This window comes from Cyprinus carpio, chromosome A5 (assembly GCF_018340385.1).
Source record: "Cyprinus carpio isolate SPL01 chromosome A5, ASM1834038v1, whole genome shotgun sequence".
Classification (NCBI taxonomy): Eukaryota; Metazoa; Chordata; class Actinopteri; order Cypriniformes; family Cyprinidae; genus Cyprinus; species Cyprinus carpio.
In genome coordinates, this window is record NC_056576.1 from 12,365,208 (window position 1) to 12,388,250 (window position 23,043).

Here is a 23,043-nt window from a genome sequence, read left to right on the forward strand (position 1 = left end):
GGGATGTACATCTCTGTGAATTAAGAGATTTTATTAAACCTGAGCTTTAGACTGGTTTTATCTCTTGTGCTTTCAGTCTGCCAAATCAGAGACTTGGACCACGAATATGGACTAGAGGAGGAGATCAAAAAGTCACACTCTGATATTGGCGATAAGGCGATTTTAAAAGATAGTATAACAGAACACAGGAGAAAGAAGTTGCCATAAAGCTGGAGTCAGATGAGAAAGGCCTAATTTTGAAACTGTTCACAAAGAATGATTATAAAAGAGAACCAAAAAGTCCATACATTGGGGACAGATGAAAAGACAGAAAAAGACAGGATGGAAGGAAAGAGTGAGAGAGAGAAAACAGCTGATGTTGTTCCGCAGGAGCCCTAACCCCAGCCTCTCATTGAGCAATGAATCATGAGGGTTTCCATGGCTCACACATTATTTCCATTCCGACCCCATGTCAAGCATATTCACAAGATTAGTCCCAAAGAGAGCTTCAAGTATCCAGCGTTTGCAGGCCACTGCCAACGTAAGTGCAGTGTTCCCTGAGTCATTCAGTAAATGTGTCTCATCAGTCCATGTATTAGTATGATCCATCTCAACGTGTCCTTTCTTTGTCTGGGTGTTTAGCTTTTGATTACATATTTAATTGTTTTCAATTACATATAATTCAAATGTTTTCAGAAATGATCTAGTTTTGTAGATTTGTAGATGGTAGATTTTTATATTTACTTGTCCTGTTGTGCGGTATTCTGCACCAAAATATCTTTGTATAATTACAGCTGAATTGTAAAATCGAAGTTCATGCTGACAATTTCATGCATTAGTCATCCTCACACAATGAATATTGCTTTCCTCAAATTAAGATTTTCTGTGTCCTTTTTTTTATGTATTTGAATAGACAGGTATAGGAGTTTATAATATCCAGACTAGCTAGTCTTTATCAACAAAAATTAACACCATTTAGGAACCCCTCCTTGCACATTTGGTCTCACGGATAGTTTTTGCGGTAAATGACCAGCAGCTGACTGTACAGTACACTATTTGTCCTTACTAATAATCGTTATGCTTGTATATTTACCTACCATACCCAAATAAAAACTTTAACTAACCAATTTTTTGAACCAGGCCCCTGTAGATTGTGGAAGAGTGCCTGAAAGTGTGTTATTCCCGCATTTTCACAGCACTATTTTGCAATCATGTCCCTGATTGATTGTTCCTCATACACAAAAAGCCTTCACTCACCTGTTTGGTGTAAAGTCTCTTTCTTCTTTATATTGTAAAATGATCCAAAATTTATGTGCTAGCCCCCTTTTTTATTTTTATTAATTTGAAATTTAACGGACATGTCATAATGCGTTTTGAATAATATAACAGACACGACCCCTTAGACGTCTTGTATCCACGAAAAATTTTAACCCCCATACTTATGGAACCCCTGCCTTGTCACTATATCCTATCGCCAATTTCGGTGCAGCGGTATTTGGGGTGGTGGCGGATCCCTCCATGTAACAGAGTTATGTTGATTATTTTATTTTTAAGTTTTTTTTTGGCCGACTCATAAATATGACTACACAGCTGAACTGTATTTCCCCCTCTAAACCCACCGTAACATCGCCTCCGCCTCGTGCGCGTTCCCCCCGTTACTGTGTTTGTATTTTGTATGCCCTTTTTTATTATGGTACACCTTTCCCGCGGCCCGGTCTGAGTGCGGCTGAACAAACTTTAACTGAAACCCAACACAGGTGACTATGGGCACAAAACAGAACAATGATCAGTTTCGTAGATTTCTCGATTTCTCGATTTTTGAGTGTCACCTTAAAGTTGTTTTATTCTGCAGCTGAAAAAATTTGAAGGCAGCAGCTTCACCAGTCAACCAATTTTGCAATCACTAACAGCTCACTATTTCATTGTTTTCTCATGATCACACAAGAAGCCTTGCATGTTTGGTAGTTTTCATGGTCTTTTCTTATGTATTTGAATAGGAGACCATTGTAGGAGTTATTGTCCAGACAGCTAGTCTTTGTAAAAATGTGGGGTATTTAGGAACCCTCCATTCACATTTGTGTTATCACGGTAGTTTTGCGGTAATGACCAGCTGACTGCTACAGTACACTATGTCTTACTAATAAACTGATGCTTGTATCTGGACACCTACCATACACTAAAAACTTTAACTACCCCGTTGCAAACAGCATGTAGATTGTGGAAGAGTGCCTGAAAGTGTTTATTCCCGCATTGTTCACAGCACTATTTTGCAATCAAATGTCCCTAATTTTATTGTTTCTCATACACAAAACCTTTCACTTTTGGTGTTAAAGGCTCTTTCTTCTTTATGTGAAAAGATCCGTTTATGTGCTATTGTCCATTTTGTTTGTGTAATATGGTGTGTGTAGATGGTCTGTTGAAGCCTGTGTGGCTTTCATAGGGTGTGAGAGAGTGATGATGTCCTGCGACTGGTTTCCTACGAAGCAACAAGGATAGCTGCACTCTTCACCAAATTGGGCAAAATCTGTTCCCTTCCAGCTGAGGAGCTGTGCAGAAAGCAGAAGCCTAGCTGGATCTGGTCGTTGAAAAGCAAGTGAGACCCAGGACACCTCCAATTACAAGGCACTACAAATACACTAAAGCAATAAAACATAGAACACACACGGTAGCACAGACTTTTAGTATATTTCATATCATATATATTATTATATTATATATATTATCTGGCTATATATAATCTATTATATATATATTATATAGTATTTTCTGCATCTCATATGCAGATATAACCAACCCAACATAATGTCCACTGGCAAATATATGTTCTGGAAAGTGTAATATGCGTAGTAGTTACCACCTAGTGGACAAATGTTCATATAAACACATAAGTATCTACATGGGAATTGATTCTGGATGCTTTACAAAATGGTTTGTTGACCTTTGTGTCTTTGCTTCAGACGGAATGTCACGTCTTATTTCTTACAGCGAGAGCCAAACACCGTAAAGATGTCCAAGCGTCCCAAACTTGCTCGCCTCAGGCTGTCAGACCCTTGGTGGATCCAACACAGCACTCATTGAGAAAGTCTTGGAACAAGATTGTAACTGTACCTGGTGGAAAAACAGCAGGTGAGAGAGGTGGGATATGAGATATAAAGAACAAGCAGCTTGACCCGTTTCTTTCCAGGTACAATCCAAACTTGCCAGCTGCATTTCAGGATAAATTAAAGTTCTTTTAATGTTGTTTTCAGTAGTTTAACGAGAGGGGGGCTAGCCTTAATGGATCCTGTGGACGTCCCTATCCTCGCCTCTTTGTTAGGTAGACATGCTTTTTTTAAGAAATCATTCTCATTCTTAATGCCACAGGTCATCTGGTGACATATTGTCAATTTCACTTGTTTTAAAAACTTGTGAAGTCAGTGATCAGCTCATTATTTTCACAGCACTCAATGGAAAAAAATAGAGAAATATTAAACTACTGAAATAGTATAGTATTGGTAAAAAGAAATATATATATATATTATGTTATTTTAGATTATCCCACTATTTAAGTTGGTTTGTTAAAGGGTTAGTAAAAGGGTTAGTTCACCCAAAATTGAAAATTCTGTCATTAATTACTCAAGAGAAGAAATTGTTTTAATTAAGTCCATATTTTATTTTTCTATGGCACACAAAAAGTATTTTCTTAGCTTCATAACATAAAAGGATACTTCCCCCCAAAAAAGAAAATTTTTGTCATTAATCACTTTACCCCCATGTCCGTTCCAACCCCGTAAAAGCTTTGTTTGTCTTCGGAACAATTTAAGCTCATTTTTAAGCTTTGGCTAATTTCAGCTCAGATTCGCCAAAATAGCACTACACTGATGTGGAGTGACACAGAGACCTTGACAGTTGAATAAAGTCGGTATTTTTGTTTTATTCGCATACAAAAATTATAACCGTCGCTTCATAATGTTACTGTTGAACCACTGATGGCAGATGGACTATTCTGACGATGCTTTTCATACTTTTCTGGACCTTGACAGTGTATTTTACTTGGCAGTCTATGGGACAGTGACAAGCCTCCCTATTTTCATCCAAAATATCTTAAATGTGTTCTGAAGACGAACAAGCTTTTACGGTTTGAAACAACATATAGTTAATAGATTAATCACAAAAATCACAAACCAAGGAGGAGTATCCCTTTTAAGGTTGAACCACTGATGTCACATGGACTATTTTTTTGATGTCCTTACTTCCTTTCTGGGCCTTTAAACGTTTCAATTGCATTGCTGTCTATGCAATGTCACAAAGCTCTTGGATTTCATCAAAAATATTTAATTTGTGTTCTGAAAATGAGCAAAGGTCTTACGGGATTGGAAACAACACACTAGGTTTTGGAACGGAGCTAGTTTCTCTTATTGTTTCTTTTGTATTGCTGGCATTGTGCAGATAATCCGTTTTCAACTTTATTTCTTTTTTAGTGGGCCCCTGTGCGTTAGAGTACACTAAAATGAAGACGGCAGATCATTTCTGGACAGATCCTTCAGCTGACGAGTTGGTGCAAAGGCATCGTATTCAACAGTGGCCACTGCCGACAAGACTCACCTACAAAAGAGACCTGCCCTCTGCGTGAGTGACCTGTGATTGAATAAATTTTGTATTTTTGTAAGTTGAAACACTTTATCTTATCACAGGTGTACAAATAAATGTGCATTTCTATTTGGTGCTGTGCAGAAATTACATACATCACCTTCAAAATGATAATGTGCAGGGTGATGTATTGATCTTAGCATTCTGGATTATGGCACTTTACACCAAGAATTCATAAACACTGCAATATTTAAAATGGTGTGTTCCTAAAATGGTCAAAAATAAGAGCTAATTTTATAAAAAACATTAATATAGTCTGTTCACATTTGACAAAAATAGCAAAATTGACAAATTTGCATTTGAACGAGATGGAAGTGCCATTTCAAATTTGAAATTCACTTGATGTTTTCAACCGTGCCTCAAGGAAATGTCAGGGGTTCCAAAAGCAGTTTATAGTCAGTCAATTGCATGTCACATTGAAGTCATAATATATAGTGACATAGCCAATTTGGCTTGTTTTTCACTTTCAACATCTTGTGTAATTTAGTTAGTTTGAATGATTGACGGTTGAGCTTGTTTAGGATGTTACACATAATTTTTTTTTTACACAACAGACTGCATAACATCGATAAAGCAAAGGCAAAATAAACGACATCTGAATATTTCAAAGCTTTTAGTTTGTGTATTTGATCTTGTTCAGTGAGGTTCTAGTCTATAAAATCAGCGCAGTTCACTCCATCACAGACCTCCGAAGAGGGTGCTCCATAAGAGTCATGCTGCGGTCAGTGTATTTGGCGTGTAGTTGCTGTTTCTGAGGCGAGTATGAACTTCCACTCAAGAGATATGTTTCACATCATTACCCAGCTCCATTACCGAACGCAAGCCGTCAGATTCCTGACTGATCACCCTCTCTGGCCATTGCCAACACCCACACAAAACAGCAGGACACACAGAGCGCTTGTTTTTTGTGTCTGATAGATCTGACTGCACTGCACTCCGGGCTTGTTTTCTGATGTATTTTTTATTACAAATATCTGCTAGTGAGCTGTAAAAGCCCAGATTTTGGTGCTGAGTACCTTTTTGATATATGAAAGAGAGGAGACGTAAGTATACATGATGACTCACCTGCGGCCACACATTTATCCACATTTGGACTGATAGATGTAGAGGCATATTATTAGGAAAACAAGATGAATATCTCCTATAGCACCTTTGTTCGCTAGTGTTTATCACATTTATTGTGTATATTGTCTGGTGAGATTAGTCTTTGATGTAATGTTTAGGTAGAAACATACTGTGTTAGTGATTGCCCACAGCTCTTAATAATGTGTGCATGTGTGGGTTCAGATTCAGAAAAGACACTCCAGTAGTAGTATGGATGAAAGGCCATCTCCCTCCCCCTTCGCCAGAGACTACGTGGAGTCTCTTCATCAGAATTCAAGAGCGACCCTCCTGTTCGGAAAGAACAACGTACTGGTGCAGCCGGTAAAATAATGCATTAAACAGCTGTCAATTATGACAGATCTTTAGAAGATTATTTCTGACTGCATATTTTATCTAAAGATTAAATTACTTGGTTTTATTGCAATTAAATAGAAAAGCTATTATAAAAGTGCAAAAAAACAAGACTTTGTTGCTGAAAACATACTATGAGCTGTATTTATTATTGATAATAGGTTTATAGTTTGCTTCATAACGTGGGCTTCTGTTGTGGTACTTTCAGAGGGATGATATGGAAGCAATCCCAGGGTACCTCTCTCTACACCAGACGGCTGACTGCATGACGCTGAAATGGACGCCAAAATCAGCTAATGAACGGCTCCATGGGAGATCTTGACTATGAGAGGAGGTGGGACTCAGAATAAACAAAATAAACCCTTTTTTAAATAACGATTTGTTCTTTTATTATAATGTTGAGTTTCTTTGAATCGAAATCATAATGATAATGAATTATTACAGGATTTCTCGTTTCCAGATATCGGAGTATCTTGTGAAGTAATGTATTTATTGATTTGTTTAAAGCTAAATCTGTTATCAACAAAAGAGAAGCTTTAAAACCTGCAGATTTCCGCCAAAATAAAAGCTCTATGGTATAAAATTTAAAAGCGAAGTAATGTATTTATTGATTTGTTTAATGCTCATAATATAATATTGTATAACGTTTAATGTTTATATTTTTAACTATATATAGAGGGCCTTTTTTCCTATATCCTCTTTATCCCTCATGAGTTTTCATCCCAGAAAATAAGGAAAATTATTCCTAACTTTATGATGAAACTGAAACTTATTTCTTTGAATAATGTTAAATGAAAATAATTTTGAAACACTTAAATGTAAGTATTTCTATTATTTTACATTGGTTTATATTATTCATAGTTTTGTTGGTCACAAGCCATTCAAAGGCTAACCTGTTTTTTCCTGCAGTGTTTACTGGGACTACGCCATGACAATCCGCCTGGAAGAGATTGTGTACTTGCATTGTCATCAGCAGGGTAGGTGACATTGTGCCAGGTTGAAAAACATCCAACTGGCAGCCAAATGACTCACATCCTGCAGTTTCTTATTTGTCCATAAATCTGACAGATCAGTTTAAATAATTAATACGCATATAAAATGACCGCAGTGTAATAGTATGAAATTCTACAACATTCATAGACCCTACAGAGTTGCTGAAGGTTAAAAAACATATCTAACATTAATAGTCTCCACTTGGGTGTACTCAAATATTCAGCCAATATCCTCAGTTGTACTTGCCCTTTTCTCATTCATCCAAGCACAAGATCAGTGGACAGATGAGAGAGAACAGAATTAATCAGAAAATAATTGCTTCTGGAGAGAGACGAGAATTTAAAGTGGGGCTTTACTCAGATTATGAAGCAATGTAATTCTGCTAATAATGACAATGAATAATTCCTTATTGTACAGGCTGGGTCATGGCTTCAGTATTAAGAACATCAGGATGATTCAGAAATTAGATACAGTTAAGAGAGGAATTGTCTTGCATGGTAAAGAGGATTTTGCTATGTACAAAACATCATGTATTTAACCTAGTAATATGTGATAGCAAGAGACTGTGTCATTTAAATGTTAATGAACATATCACATTATTTAATATTAATAACATTGCGTATGTATTTTTGTCTGCAGTGGACTGTGGGGGAACAGTGGTTCTGGTTAGTCAGGATGGGATTCAAAGGCCTCCGCTTCGTTTTCCCCCGTGGTGGTCACCTCCTACAGTTCCTCTCCTGTCTGGAAAATGGTCTGCTGCCTCACGGCCAGTTAGACCCTCCACTTTGGCACTTTGGTCCCAGAGAGGAAAGGTTAGAAATTGATCTGTCATGTACCGCGGCACCCGGGGAGCAGTTGGGGGTTCGGTGCCTTGCTCAAGGGTCTCACCTCAGCCGTGGTATTGCGCATTGCTTGTCATCTGCAGTCATTGTATCTTGAACTGATGCTTCACTTTTCTTTTTCCAGGGTAAAGTATTTCCTAAGCTAAAGAAGAGATGTCCACAGGGATCCTCAGACTCTGTCTCAGACAAGAAGAGGAAGAAGCAACAGATTATGTCTTCCGCATTGTTTTCCCAAACAGGCAGTCAGAATTTGGTAAGAGACTGAATCTTTGTATTGAACAAACTCTTGAGCCAGTAAATGTTTCCGATTATGGTATGGCTATTATCATATCAGCTTTTAGAAGTGGATAATAGGAAAAAGGGCCTCTTGTTTCCATCAAGGTATTGTTTGTCATTTTGGTTTTTATCCATTTATGTGCATCATCCATCAAAAACATTCCTTTGGTTTTACTGAAATGTTTTGACTCATTACAGTTACTTTTACCCAGTCCTCCCATCTCTCCCTGGGTACTGCACTCCTGGCCCGATCTCTCTCCCTGAAATCCAGGGGGTTGTGGCCTCCTGAACGTCAGACCCTGGTGATACCAAAGCACCAATGCAGCTGCCCAGGAGAGTCCCTATCCTCCCCTGAGCCCAGCTGTAATTCTCCCTGCCACCCTCTCATCTATGTGTTCATGTATCTGTCTGATGCACCAACTTCATGCTGGTTTATGCTTGCTTTTATGGCCTCTCCTTCTGCAAGTTTTCTGTTTTGTGCAGGGAGTCGTCCTCCAGTGAAATTTAGTGCCCCTTGGTTAATTGTGGGCTAATGGTTGAGTGTTTTCAGGGAGCCTTGAAATTTATGTTTACTATATAATGGCCATGTGTGTTTGTAAAATTAATAGTGGCTTTTAAATCAGTGATCCTATAAATTTTGTGGGCCGCAGCAACCGTTATTACTTCATTAAATCCACGCAGACTGATATTATTGCAGTATTTTATTGTTTGTTTGTTTTTTAAGCTGGGTGTAATAGTGGGCTCTTGTTACTCGGCTTGTGGCTAAATAAGTTCCTTTTTGTATCCAGATGGTCAATGCATAATCAGATTTCTGTGTGTTTGCTTGTCTGTTAGTGGCTCCAGAATTCATAGATCAGGGAGTAAACATGTGGCACCCAACACCAAGGAAATCATCTTGCTCTTCCTGCTCACAGAGTAGTTTCTTTGATGGAGCACCACCTAATGGATGTAACCATGAAAGGTACGATGACAGAATGTAATGTAGTCCAGAAGTTATAGAAGTCATTTTGTCATTTTAGAATTGAAAAGATACCTGCAAATGAACAAGAATAAAGGTCTGAAGTACTCAAATTAGATTTGTTGTTTTACATTTAAATTCACCCAAAAATCAAAATTTTGTATTACTTTATACCCAAGTAACACCTGGTTTATTTGTAAAAACTATAGATGTTAAAAATAAATCATAATAAAAAATGTTTGATTAATAGGGGTCGTATACTAAACTTGTTGCAGTATTCCACTGTATTGCAAAGATAGGTATAACATTTGAGTACTGAATAAGCCAAATTCAACCTGTTCACTGTACAAACACAAAATGTTACTGTTTGCATTTCTAGTACAACCCTCTTTCCTTAGCTCAAGTATGCAAACCTCTTTGCCACATGCACTGGAATATGCATTATATTGAAAGTTCAATTTTCTAATGATAATAGCAATATGATCGTTTTATAAAGTATACGTTCATATGTGCTTCATTTTCGATGGAGGAAACAGCAGTGGTGTGACCTGTTTTTATACAGTCTATGGGGTGAACGCAGTGAAAACTTAGGCTACAGTAGATGGAGAATCAATTATTACTCCCCCATGATATTTTGTAAACTGGATTTATGACAAAGAACTGCACAGATGCAGATATTACAACAATCTATCGATAAACACACCTTGTCCTCTGTTCCTCACTCTGCGGATTGAAAAAAGAATGCGCTGAAAGATTGGGAGGAGCCGATCGAAGTCTGTCGCCGTTTTCATATGAAATTTAAAGGGGACTGAGGCGATCACGAATTTGTGTACAGTTTATGGAGCTAATCGCAAAATTATAGCCCCCCTAAAAATGGCCTAGCGATGCCCATGTGTATAAATATAAAATCAATCTAAATAAAATAACTGTTAAATATATATTTATGGAAAAACATTATGTCATCTGCAGGGCCCCTCTGAAGTTGCTGTGTGACAATATGAAGAACCAGATCATCTCCCGAGCTTTCTATGGATGTTTGTATTCATTACTCATACATTTATAGTCTCACAACACCATCTTTTTCCATCAAATGTGACCATCACATTCTTGAGTGTCTTTCTTATTCAATAAATCACACAAATATTTTGCCCTCTCAGGGCTGGCGTACTGCCGTCACCTGTCCACGGTACGCACTCACCTGTCTGGCCTTGTCAATCACACTATTGTGGAACCAGATGTGCCCACTGATGCCAATGGTGGGCTCACAACAGAAGTGTGGCAGAAGTTTCTTGAAGACTGCAGTGTATGTGCACACACACACACACACACACACACATATATACAAACCTGCCTGGAGTCTAAAGCAGACATGTTTAAATGAGAGTCTTCACCAGATACTCATTAATATTTATTTGTCCCTAATCACAGTTCTCTCATTCTCGTCACATAAACCGTATGTTTAGATGACTAATGCTGAGAGCCAGAGTGGTGGCACTAAAGGGTGAAAATCAATGTCATCCCTTATGGCTGTTATCATTAGTGTGCTTATACTGGCAGACTAATTTATACTCTAAACAGCCAAACCAATGTGTATATTTAATATATATATATATATATATATAAATATAATATATATATATATATATATATATATTATCTATATATATATGCTTGGAAGTCAGTCTACCTGTTTTGGAGTCAGTGTATACTTGCTCTTTTGCAGACCTATGAGGAGAAGGGAGTTACTGAGGCTAGTTTATTTCGGTGGAGTTGACCCTTCTTTGCGAAAGGAAGTCTGGCCTTTCCTGCTGGGTCATTACCAATTTGGGATGTCTGAGGCTGAGAGAAAAGAGGTTAGTGTATTTTTTTTTGGGGTTAAAACTGTCATCCCAAACATACAGTTACATTTTCATTGCTAAGTGAAATTTTGCATGGGAAATCCCTATGCAGATTTTGCAACATTTTTCACACAAAAATACTTCTTTGTTTGAAAGTGAATTCTATGTAAACCGGTGCATCATGCTTCACTACACTGTGGACTGTAGACACACTCATTTTGCCAGCAAAATTAATGTGACTGTGACTTTAGTCTTTATTCTCTTTAATATTTCCAGTGATTGCTCTAGAATTTGGCATTTAATTATTTTTAGTCTGCTTCTTTCAAGATTAATTGAATTTCAGATGGTTTGTGAAACAAAGCACTTGTTCCATTGCTATCAAGTAGCTTTCATTGTAAGATAATCTCCTCTATGTGTTGCCATTTCTGAAACTGAACTCTGCAGGTGGATGAGCAGATGCGAGCGTGCTACGAGCAAACAATGAGCGAATGGTTAGGGTGTGAGGCCATTGTTAAGCAGAGAGAAAAAGAACAGCACGCTGTGGCGATAGCCAAGTGTTCGTCTGGGGCGAGTATAGACAGCACCACACAAAGAATAATGCACCGTGACTCCACCATCAGCAATGAGGTGAGCGCAAACCAAAAAGCAAAAGACCCAAGACCTAAATATATTGTTTGCAGGCATTGAAGACTTTCAGTCCAGACTGAAAGGTTTGCTTTTGATTTTTATGCAATATTTACTTCAGGATGTGTTGTGTTTTGTCATTCAGTCCTCGCAGAGCTGTAGTTCAGGCAGGCAAAGAGATTCCAGGCTGCAGAGCGACTCCAGCAGCAGTACTCAAGTAAGCCTCACACTGATGCTGTGGCCAATACATGAATGTTTGTTGTAATAGTTGCCATTGTTTTTAAAACTTAACTGGTTTTATTTTAAATGGCATGTCATTGCAAATGGTGCCCCCCTTGACTGATGTTCCTCACCCTCACACTCTTTCCTGGTAGTTCTTCACTTCTCAAAACCCCTTCCCCTGGAGTAGCTTGCTTCCCTTTGGTTTGTTTTTTCCAGGTGTTTGAGTCTGTTGAAGAGGTCGACCAGATTGAGTCTGAGCCCAAGAGTGAAGACAAACAGGTTTCCAAAATCTCAAATGGAACACCCCAAAATGGCACCAGTTCTCCAGACTCTGGACACCCCTCTTCCAGAAACTTCTCTGTTACTTCTGGTCAGTCAGACTCCTTGAGCACAGAAGACAGTGGGATACATGACCCAAGCCTTAAAGCCCAGCTACAGCTAGCAGTATCAAAGGAAAGGTTTGAAAGTTCATCTGGAGAGGAAGGAAAGCTGACTGAGGAAGGTGAGACCAAATCGGTTGAGAAACTAGGTGTGAGAGAATATAGTAAAATTGAGGTTAACAAAGTGTTGTCTTCGGATGCAGTTGTGACAAAATCAGAGAGAAGCAAGAAGGCCACAGAGAGCTCCGATAAAAGGGCAGAGGTCGAGACAGGGGTGTTGAAAACAGCTCGAGATGCTTTTGAGGCTCCTGCAGCAGCTCGCAGCCACATGACCAAAACAGAAGTGGGCGAATCTCCAGAGAGAACTTTGACATCAAAAATGAAGCACTGGCACAGCGAACTGAGTCAGATATTCCCAAAGCAACAGAGGTCGTTCAATCGACTCCTCCAGAGTTGAAGATGAATGAGAATCGGGTAAATGTGGACATTGAAAGGTCCCACATGGGAATTAAAGATATTAGAGCAATCGAGGAGAAACCTTTGGTAACAAAAGATCATAAATTGTCAGATGCACTTGAGCAGAAGGTTGTAGCAGACACACTGGTGTCTGTTTCAAAGGATGATGATACAGAGGAAGAAACGGTAAAAACCAATGAAACAAGCCAAAATAAAGACTCCAAGATATACATGGATGATGCCAACAATATTAGTGGCACACAAATAGCTTTAAGACCAGGTGATGAGAAAGAGAAGAAGACTATGAAGACCAGTGATTTACCCAATGAAGCTGGAACAGCAGCATCAGTTCTCCTAAAAACCACTGGTACAGAGCAAAGAAAAGAGAAGGTTGTTACAACGAGGACCACACATAAAGAAATGCAGAGAAACGCTCCAGTAGTTGAGGAGATGGTGGTTCCTTTGGTGCATGAAGCTTTTAGCACAAGAGAGATGGGTGAAGCCCAAGATGCAACTGAGTCAGACGAGTCTCCCTCTGCCATTGAAATGGAAGAGATTCCTACAGCTAAAGTGTCCATGGCCTGGGAAAGGAAGAGTTCACCCAGAACCAAGGGTCATGAGCAGACAACTGTACCTGTATTGGAACTCAGGCTGGAGGAAGCTCATGGAAAGCCCAGCTCTGATGGAATTAATTCTGAGGAGCCAGAGATGGAGAGTCTTTGCCCACAGCTTGATTCACTGGCTGTGAACACTACGAATGAAGCTACCTCTCCAGTTTCCTCTATAGGGCACCACTTATTCTGTAAGCACGTGTTTCAGAGAGGTATATAGTTAACTATATCTATTATCTATATGAATCTGTTCACCTTTGTAATTGCAGCAAGAGCTTTTGGACATGTACACTCTAAATCTGCACCGCATTGATAAAGACGTTCAGCGCTGTGACAGAAATTACTGGTACTTCACACCTGCTAATTTGGAGAAACTACGCAATATCATGTGCAGGTAATAAAAGCATTTCTTTATTGGCCTTCACTGTTAGTGCTTTGCTTTCAGTTGTTTTGTTTTTGATGTAAAAAATACTTTAAAAAGAGTAATATTGTGAAATATTATTACAATTTATTTTTTTCAGGATTATTTTATGAATAAAAAGCTCAAAAGAATAGAAATAGAATAATTTTAAATAGAAGTACTTTGTACTATTATAAGTCTTTACTGAAACTTCTGATAAATTTAATACATTCTTGCTGAATAAAATGTATTTTTTTTGTTTGTTTGTTTTTTCAAAAAAGAATCTTACTAATCTTACTGACTTTTGAATGGTTCAACTTTAAGTTAAAATTTACTAACAATAATAATTTAATGAATAATCAAATGTAATCTTTAGCAAAAATCAAAATTAATATCCATTTTTGGACTGTATATTTTAATGTTGTTATACCTAAAAAACATTGATAAAACATTAACATTTAAACATTAATTTTAGTTTTTTAGTGTTTTATTTTTAATAAAGAATGAATAGGATAGAATTTTAACACTGGCCCATTTAAAGAAAAGAATATTAGTTTTAATATCAGTGCATCCCTATTTCTAATTAATCAGACTTATAATTTTCAGCTGGCAGATGGTAAAACATGCAAAAAATCCCAAAGAGCTTCATTAAGTCATATCTATGGGCCAGACTATTTTAGAAACTTTGAGGTGAGCTCTTTGACTGCAAACTGCATGTCAGAGCACATTAGACCACTCAGAACTCCTGGTGTAGCTCACTTTCCCTGACCAGCACATATAATGACTTGTCTGTTTCTGCAGTTATATCTGGCAGCACCTGGAAATTGGATATGTCCAGGGCATGTGTGACCTGCTCGCTCCCTTGTTAGTTATTCTAGATGATGGTGAGTCTGTCTTTGTGAAACCTGCTCTTCTACATCTGCGTTTTTAAGTCCGTGCCACTGTTTAAAAAAACTGAACAGTAAGTATGTTTAGCTTTTCTCATCTGTTTTCTTGGAATCTTTCAGAGGCCATGGCCTTCAGTTGTTTCACTGAACTAATGAAAAGGATGAATCAAAATTTTCCTCATGGAGGTGCGATGGACACCCACTTTGCCAACATGAGATCTCTGATCCAGGTCAAACATCTGCTGCAGACATTTTTCTCTCTAAGTTTGTTTAAAAACATGCCTTTAAATGTAAAACGTGGATCTGACTGACCTTTTCACTCTGTGTGTAATTAGATCCTAGACTCAGAGCTGTTTGAGCTAATGCATCAGAATGGGGACTACACCCACTTCTACTTCTGCTATCGCTGGTTTCTTCTTGACTTTAAAAGAGGTTATAATAATATCTTTCGAATAGTATAATGAGATAAAATTATAGTTTTTAAACTGCCTTTGAAAATTGGTTACTAGCATGCAATGAAAATAAAAGTGACATTTGAGAAGAAATGTCTTCTATTAATTCTCATCTTGCAATGAAATGAAGCCATATTTTGCTTAATGAATGTTCAGTCTCCTAATTAGCGATTGCAGTGCCCTCTTGTTGATTCTGAATTAGTAATTTTAAAACTTATTATAATAATATTAGGCTGAGCACAAAGCTTTACTTGCATTAATGGCCATGTGCTTTATATGAGAAACATTTAATTTGATTAAAGCCCTGTTATATGAAAAACTAAAATAGGAGAACCTGTTTATGGTCAAGTTATAATGTATTATTTTCTCCAGTGAAGCCTCTTATTCATTTAGATTTGAACTATAGGCCTGACAAAAAAGGTACTATCACCTTCTTTGCCTAACATACATATATTTCAATTCCTTAGAGTTGGTGTATGATGATGTGTTTGCTGTTTGGGGAGGTCATCTGGGCTGCTAAGTGTGTCTCCTCCAGCCATTTTGTGCTCTTCATTGCTCTTGCATTGGTGGAAATATACAGAGACATCATTCTAGAAAACAATATGGACTTCACAGACATCATCAAGTTTTTTCAATGGTAAATATATATTCATTGTACACTCTGTCATGGTAACATAAATCTCAATGTCATGAACCTCTATTAAAAAGGTCATATAAAGTCATCAGCAACAAGCATATTAGATAGCTATATAACCTAACCTTTACGAGCATTTCAAATCTAAAGAAAAGAGTTAATATTAACAGCACAGTACAAACACAATTAATTTTTTCACAACCTGTTATGAGCATCTGTTGCTTTTGTTGTTTATGTAGAACTGAGAATGCCATTTAAAAACAAAATGAAGAAATCTGTTATCAATTAATTTGAAATAAATTTTTACATTTTCAAACTGACAAACAAATTGACATTACATTAATTCAAAATTATTCATGTTCAATTGTAGTTAAATGCAACATTGAATAATGTTCATAAATTTAAAATGATGTATCAGTGTTTTAGTTGTTTTTTCTTTCTTTCTTTTTTATTTAGCTACTCTTGGATGAGTAAAATGTGGAGAAATTACTTTAGGGTTGTTTGATTGGTTGTTTTAGATTTATTTCTCGATTATTGAGCTGAATAGTCAGGTCATTTGAATAAATTCTTTCTCATATCCCTGATTATGTCACCTTTGTTTTTTGTTTTTCAGAAATGGCTGAGCATCACAATATCAAGCAAATTCTGACTCTGGCTCGAGACCTGGTGTGCAAAGTGCAGACACTTATAGAGAACAAGTAACTCTGAAGACTCTCACCTCTGTTGTTTATCGTGTTCACAATGCAAACCATCAGCCCCTGCTACAAAACAACAGGGAACATTTGGCCAAAGCTTAATGAGCTTCAAGTATATGGTAACATTTCCAATGCCAAACATCTTGATCTACCTGGAATCAGTCAGTACACAATTTTTAATAGAGTCATCTGGCTCTTTAATCAGGTTTTACTGAACATCTAAGCAGATCCTGCCAATCAGTGGTCATTCATTGTTAGACATGGATTTTTATCCTGTGTCTAAAATGCAGTCAGAATTACCAGTTACTTGTGACTCATAGGCTCTATTCCAAAACCTAGTGAGCTCTCTTTCTGTCTGCTGCCTTCATAAACTGAAATTGAACATCATACGTGACGGATTTGTTTCTAATTGGATTCCAGTAAAATTTGGTGTTAGTTGGTTGCTAAGCCAACAACATGATACTCATACACTACATATCACACACATACTGGGTAGAATAGTCAGTTTAAATCAGATTTAAACATTTATTGATACTTTTCAGTGAAAACAAGTATTTATAAACATTTTCTTCATTCATGTAATGCTGCCTTAGAATTTGACCAAAAGAACATATCTTAGAAAACAGCATAATGTTGCAGAAGTGTGCCTATGATGCCTTAAAATGCTGCCTATGTAAGCAGCTCACTAGGTTTTGAAACAAGAGCAATAGAAGTACAGGAGATTAGGTCAGGTGCATTTTACTGCTAAGAGGCGGTCACACTAGATTTCATGCTCCATTCACTTTCACATATATGGATTGCACATATATATATATACTACTGTTCAAAGGTTTGGAGTCAGTCAGATTTATTAATGTTTAAATTTAATTAAAATTTTCAGCAGCCATTACTCCTGTCTTCAGTGTCACATGATCTTTCAGAAATCAAGAAACATTTCTTTATTATTAATAATGCTGAAAACAGTTGTGCTGTTTAATATTTTGTAGAAAATATTATTTGCTTAACAGAACATAATTTATTTGAAATATAATATTTTGTAACATTATAAATGTTTTTACGGTCAAATTTGATACATTTAATTCTTCCTTTGTTAAAGTATTGAACAGTAGTGTATTCATAGAATTTCCTCTTGCACTGCATACAAACTTAAATTAAACATTTTTGATTTGTAATGCCATTGGAAACTGTAGTAGATTTATAGATAGATGTATACATTTCCTTTTATTTATAATTTATTAAAAACAGAACCCTGAGAGCATGATATTTGTCGTTACATCTAGTATGACCGCCGTCTTAAAGGGATACTCCACCCCAAAATGAAAATTTTGTTATTATTCACTTACCCCCATGTCGTTCCAAACCCGTAAAAGCTTCATATGTCTTCAGAACGCAATTTAAGATATTTTGAATGAAAACTGGGAGGCTTGTGACTGTCCCATAGACTGCCAAGTTACACTGTCAAGGTCCAGAAAAAGTATGAAAGACATCGTCACGATGCGCTGTTTCTACGTGTATTTAGCTTTGATTTGAAAGAAAACAGCGCATCTTTGTGGGCGCAGCTGATACAGATGAGCATACGCACCATACGGTGATATGGAGAGATACAGAGGAGACCTCACAAAAAAAAATTTTAAAAAAAACACAATATTTTTTTTCTCCTCTTACAAAAAGTATTCTTGTCGCTACATAACGTGACCGTTGAACCACTGATGGCAGATGGACTATTCTGATGATATCTTTCATTCTTTTCTGGACCTTGACAGTGTTACTTACTTGGCAGTCAATGGGACAGTCACAGGCCTCCCGGTTTTCATCCAAAATATCTTAAATTGCGTTTTGGCGTTCCACAAGACGAAAAAAGCTTTTACGGGTTTGGAACAACATGGGGTAAGTGATTAATGACAAAATTTTCATTTTGGGGTGGAGCATCCCTTTTTAAGGCTGTGGTATGACCTGCACACTTTATTAGTATTCTGATGTGCCACTTTTAATAAAATGTAGAATTTCCTGTGTACAACTGTAGCAGTAGAGGGCGCTGTGCTTTCAGTCAACTGACCTTTTGCATGTCCTTTGTACCCTGCTTAATTCCACGTCAGTGTCTTTACTGTGAGTTGTTTCACTAAATCAGATCAGGTTATTGTATCACACAGTATATTATAGAACAATACCAAGGAATGCATCTAGGTATTAGATTTAGAACAGAGAAAAAACATCCATAAATCATGTATTTCTTCTCTTTGTGTTACAGAACTGAATAATGATTTGGGTTTTTCTTCGGTTTATGTAATGAGTCAGTGCTGTGTTTCAATGCATTGGTGTCATGTTTGCAGTCACCTTATGAATATCTGGCATTATATGATTGATTTTTCAGATTTGATGCTTGTGTCGGAATGTTTGTGTGTGTGTGGACCAAGACAACTCATAATCACTACCGCAAGGCCTTGTCTGCTTGATGTATTCTTGCTGTTTGTGGACTGTATAGAAAAACACATGCTATATTAGAAAAACACATGCTATATTAATATAAGCTATATTTATTATATAGAGAGAATCTATATTATTAATTTTGGTGTCGTTGCCTACATGGATCTCAGAATGGACACTTATACTGACACAAAGAAATGAAAATCATCAGTTCTCTTATTTATTTTTTGTTATGAAATTGTTGTATAAAATGTACATTGTGTTTCTTCATCCTCTGCTAGCTCTTATATTATTTTACCTTATAACATTGTAATTACAGTGATGTATTGATCCTATGATCAAACCAATACAGCTACAGGTCAGAAACCTTTGGTTGATCAGGTGTATCCACAATGAAGTGCAATCGCAAAGTGTATCGAATCCCAAGTATCATTCTTTATGTATCTGATCTGTAACACAAGGCTAAAAATTACCATTTAGGCAAGAATAGTAAAGCAAATCAAAATCAAAGCGTATTCCAGACTCCTGTGAAGACATAATTTATGTGATCTGATATGAGCAGATATTAATCATTCTCCTGCATTGAATCTTCTTGTGCAAAATCTATTCTAAAAGAAAAAAAAAAACAAATTTATAATTTGTAATGTGTTGTTACGCATTTATTTAAATCTGAATGTATGCATTTTGTCTGTTTTTTTATGTGAATGTTGTTACTGCACTGTGGTCAATCACTACAAAGTGTTACATTCTAAATATTAAATGGTAAATGTACTTATTTAAAAAAAAAAAAAAACTAAATAAAATGGAATTGTTCTTATTTTTCCAACAAATATAATGATCATATTACTGCTTCTGAATGCAATTAAATTTTGTGTTAGAGAGAGAGTGAGAGATTAATTTATATTTTATTTTATTTTCATGCTATTACAATTAGGATATGTCATCAGAATTGAATTTATAATTAAATGAATGAAATGATGGAATTATATAACATATACAAAATAGTATAAATGTATATAACATATACATAACATATACAAAATAGTCATATACATAGTCATAGTCTTGTCCCTACTTGCCTTTTTAAAAGGGTAGATTAAAAATATTCCGCCCGAACAGGGACTTGAACCCTGGACCCTCAGATTAAAAGTCTGATGCTCTACCGACTGAGCTATCCGGGCTCTTACGAAGACTGCTCACTGCCCCTTCTGAGAAGATGTACGGCATGAACTCTAGAAAACCTCAACTTCCGGAAAAGCAGAGGCTTGTTTGGTAGGAGGTCTCTAATTAGGTGTACTTCGCAATACAGACATTGTTATAACCTCGTTGTAATTCTATTTATTCGACGTTGCGCGCACAGTAACGTGAAATACTTAGGAACATCAATTGAACATGTTCTGTAAATGTGCAGCGCGAGCTTCAAGGGCGCTGCGTCCTACGCATCCTCGGTGTGGAGTGTTGACGCTGCCCGCTCTAAGCGACACTGGGTCGGCTAGCGGAACGTCCTGGTCACGTTGGACATATAAACGGGAATCAAGTAACTCTGCCTGGAATTCCAAGGTAAAGCGTGATTAATTTGTAGACCATTGTGTTGGGATGAATAAATGTGTAAGATGTAAATTAACCTATTAATAGGTGAACAAATATATTATGTTGAACATATATGTTCACTTTTGTTCAACTCTTCAGGTTCCTCAGATACCCACATGGGAACCTGTAGCGGGAAATCAACTTCCACCGGTAATGATTCTTCTGCACTCGTTTATATAAGTCATGTTGTACACATGCAATAAACCTTTACGAAATATAATTATCCATTAATTAAAAATATCATTATTGATACATCAGCGATTAAGTATTATTACAGTAAAATATAATACAATTTTGTCATGTCACCATATATTTCTCCATGCCTGGTTGACAACGTAAGCTAAAAGTGGCACGACTGGAGCATGGTAACAGAAGCCCACACATTAACATAAAACTTCATTTTGACACTCTTTACATTGTTTCTTGAAACCTCCCAGTGCAGGACAGCAGAAAACATAGTTCACAAACTGAGCAGCACTCAACCTTACATTTAAACTGTTGTGTTTATGTGAAAAGCTTTGCTTGAACAGCAGAGATATTTATTAATAAAGAATAATATTTCTGTGATTATTTTGTACATTCATAATTTGTACGTCTCACACACACACACACACACACACACATACAGAGTTTAATAATGCTTGGCAATAAATCTCATTCTGATTTATTATTAATAAAAATAAAGAATTTTTGTTTTCCTATAAGAAGGAGCTATATAACCATGGTTTAACTTTTATTTGCAGCCAACAAGAGTCTCGCCAGATTTAGTGGACAAGTTGGAGAGATTAGCCCTTGTTGACTTTGGCAGTAAAGAAGGGGTGGACTGTCTGGAGAAAGCCATTCGTTTTGCTGATCAACTTCATGACATTAATACTGATGGTGTGGAGCCGATGGATTCGGTTCTAGAGGACAGGTATTTAAGCTCACATCAGCTCATATCAGTTATGTGACAGTGTGTAGTTGTTATGGGTGCGAGGTCCAGTCAGTTTAGGGGTATCCATTGAATCAAGACCCTTTTTATGGTGTTTTCTTTGGTTGACTGTTAATATTGTTTAAAAATTATTATATTTGCTGTATTTTGCTCAATGCAAAATGGTGGTTCCCAACCCTCCAAGTATGGTTTGCTCAAATTAATTAATCAACATGTCACGCTATTTTATAGGAGCTAAACTTTTTCTTTGAACTTCCTGTTGTGCAACAGAGAACTGTATTTGAGAGATGATATGATAACAGAGGTGAATGTGCAGGTAGATCTGCTCCAGCTGGCCAAACACACAGTAGAGGAGTACTTTGTTGCACCTCCAGGTAAAAACTAAATTAAAACTGTAAAAAGACAACGCCGTTCTTTCAGAACTTAAAACAATTTAATCTCCATCCAACCTTGGATTCACTGTTTAAATCAAATTGTCTTATCAGAGTAGAACAAATGTGTCTTGGTTAACTTTGCTTATTACTTTTTTTTTCTAATTAATTGAATATGTGTACTAATGAATAATCAGTCTTTATTTTAATGCAGGAAACATCCCACTACCTAAGAGAGAAGAGAGAACTTCTATGCTTAAACACTCAGAGTTTTTGGATTTGTCAGAATTTTGGCTCTGACTTGCATTATAATAAATATTTATTTTTATCTTGTGTGCCACTCATGTTTTTTTTTCACATAGTGATAGAAAAAAATACAAAGCAAACACCAATATAGAGATTCATTTCAATAAACAATTTAAGAAATAATCAACAAGAAAAACATATTACAGGGAGTATCAAGTAGTCATAATAATTCGATTAACTAAGAAAACTACAGAACAGAATAATCAAAAAAAATGTTAGCAAAAGTTCAGGTAATACATGTTTATAAAGTCTGCCTTTTTTTGCCTTTACAAAATACACATAAAAGACAATGAGACAGGATGTTGTCAATATATGGATATATAGTCTAGAGTCTAATATATATATATATCTATTATATATATATATATATATTATATATATATATATGTATGTATATATGTAGATGTATGTATGTAGATGTGTGTGTGGGTGGGTGTGTATATATATATATAGATATATATATATAATATAATATATATATATATATAGATATAATATATATATATATATATATATATATATTTATGTATGAACGTTTCATGGTTTTATTCTGATGTTACTGAACAAGAATGCATTGTTCATTAAATTTGCTAAACATCCTGGTAGCTATTAGGTGGAATGGAAACAGAAAGTGACTATATGGACTTCAGAAACGAAATGTTTGTGGGCGGGGCTTAAATTAACACTATCACTACAAATTCATGCACACCGTCCCGAAGACGTCATTGGTGTGATTTACCTGACTTCCCAGATTATTCATCAGAACTTAAGATATGAACAGCTCGGTAAGCCGCTTAAGTCTTTTGAAAATATTGCACTTTAATATCATATAATACATTCATTAAATGTACGTACGAAATTAAGTGTTTTTAAAAATAAGCTGAGGATGCTGTAGTAGTTTTAAATATTTAATTATTAAATTAATATTTTGACAGGTGAGTGGAACTGACAATAAGACTGCTGGGAGGAGATGGAATAGTCTGGTAGTGAGCGAAGAAGCCACAGTTGGCGAACTCAAGCAGCGCATTTCTCAGCTCTTCGGAGAGGCGTCCTCCTTCCAAGCAGAAGCTTTCTGCCGATAACGGAACCC

The 23,043-nt window shown here is 36.5% G+C and overlaps 1 protein-coding gene, 1 non-coding gene and 1 pseudogene across 2 annotated transcripts; 2 read left to right on the top strand and 1 right to left on the bottom strand.

Moving 5' to 3' along the window:
- Positions 1 to 17,245, top strand: part of LOC109090364 — a 35,614-nt pseudogene extending 18,369 nt beyond the window's left edge.
- A 2,618-nt stretch (positions 17,246 to 19,863) lies between these two features.
- Positions 19,864 to 19,936, bottom strand: trnak-uuu. Its single transcript has one exon. It is a non-coding gene; the product is annotated as a tRNA-Lys (tRNA).
- Positions 19,937 to 19,952: 16 nt separating this feature from the next.
- On the top strand, positions 19,953 to 21,947 carry LOC122145158 (glutamyl-tRNA(Gln) amidotransferase subunit C, mitochondrial-like). Its single transcript, XM_042757375.1, has 5 exons — positions 19,953 to 20,315; positions 20,445 to 20,495; positions 21,089 to 21,258; positions 21,547 to 21,650; positions 21,862 to 21,947. The coding sequence occupies exons 1-5, from the start codon at positions 20,148 to 20,150 to the stop codon at positions 21,945 to 21,947; spliced, it is 579 nt and encodes a 192-aa protein (XP_042613309.1). The 5' UTR covers positions 19,953 to 20,147.
- Positions 21,948 to 23,043: the final 1,096 nt, after the last annotated feature.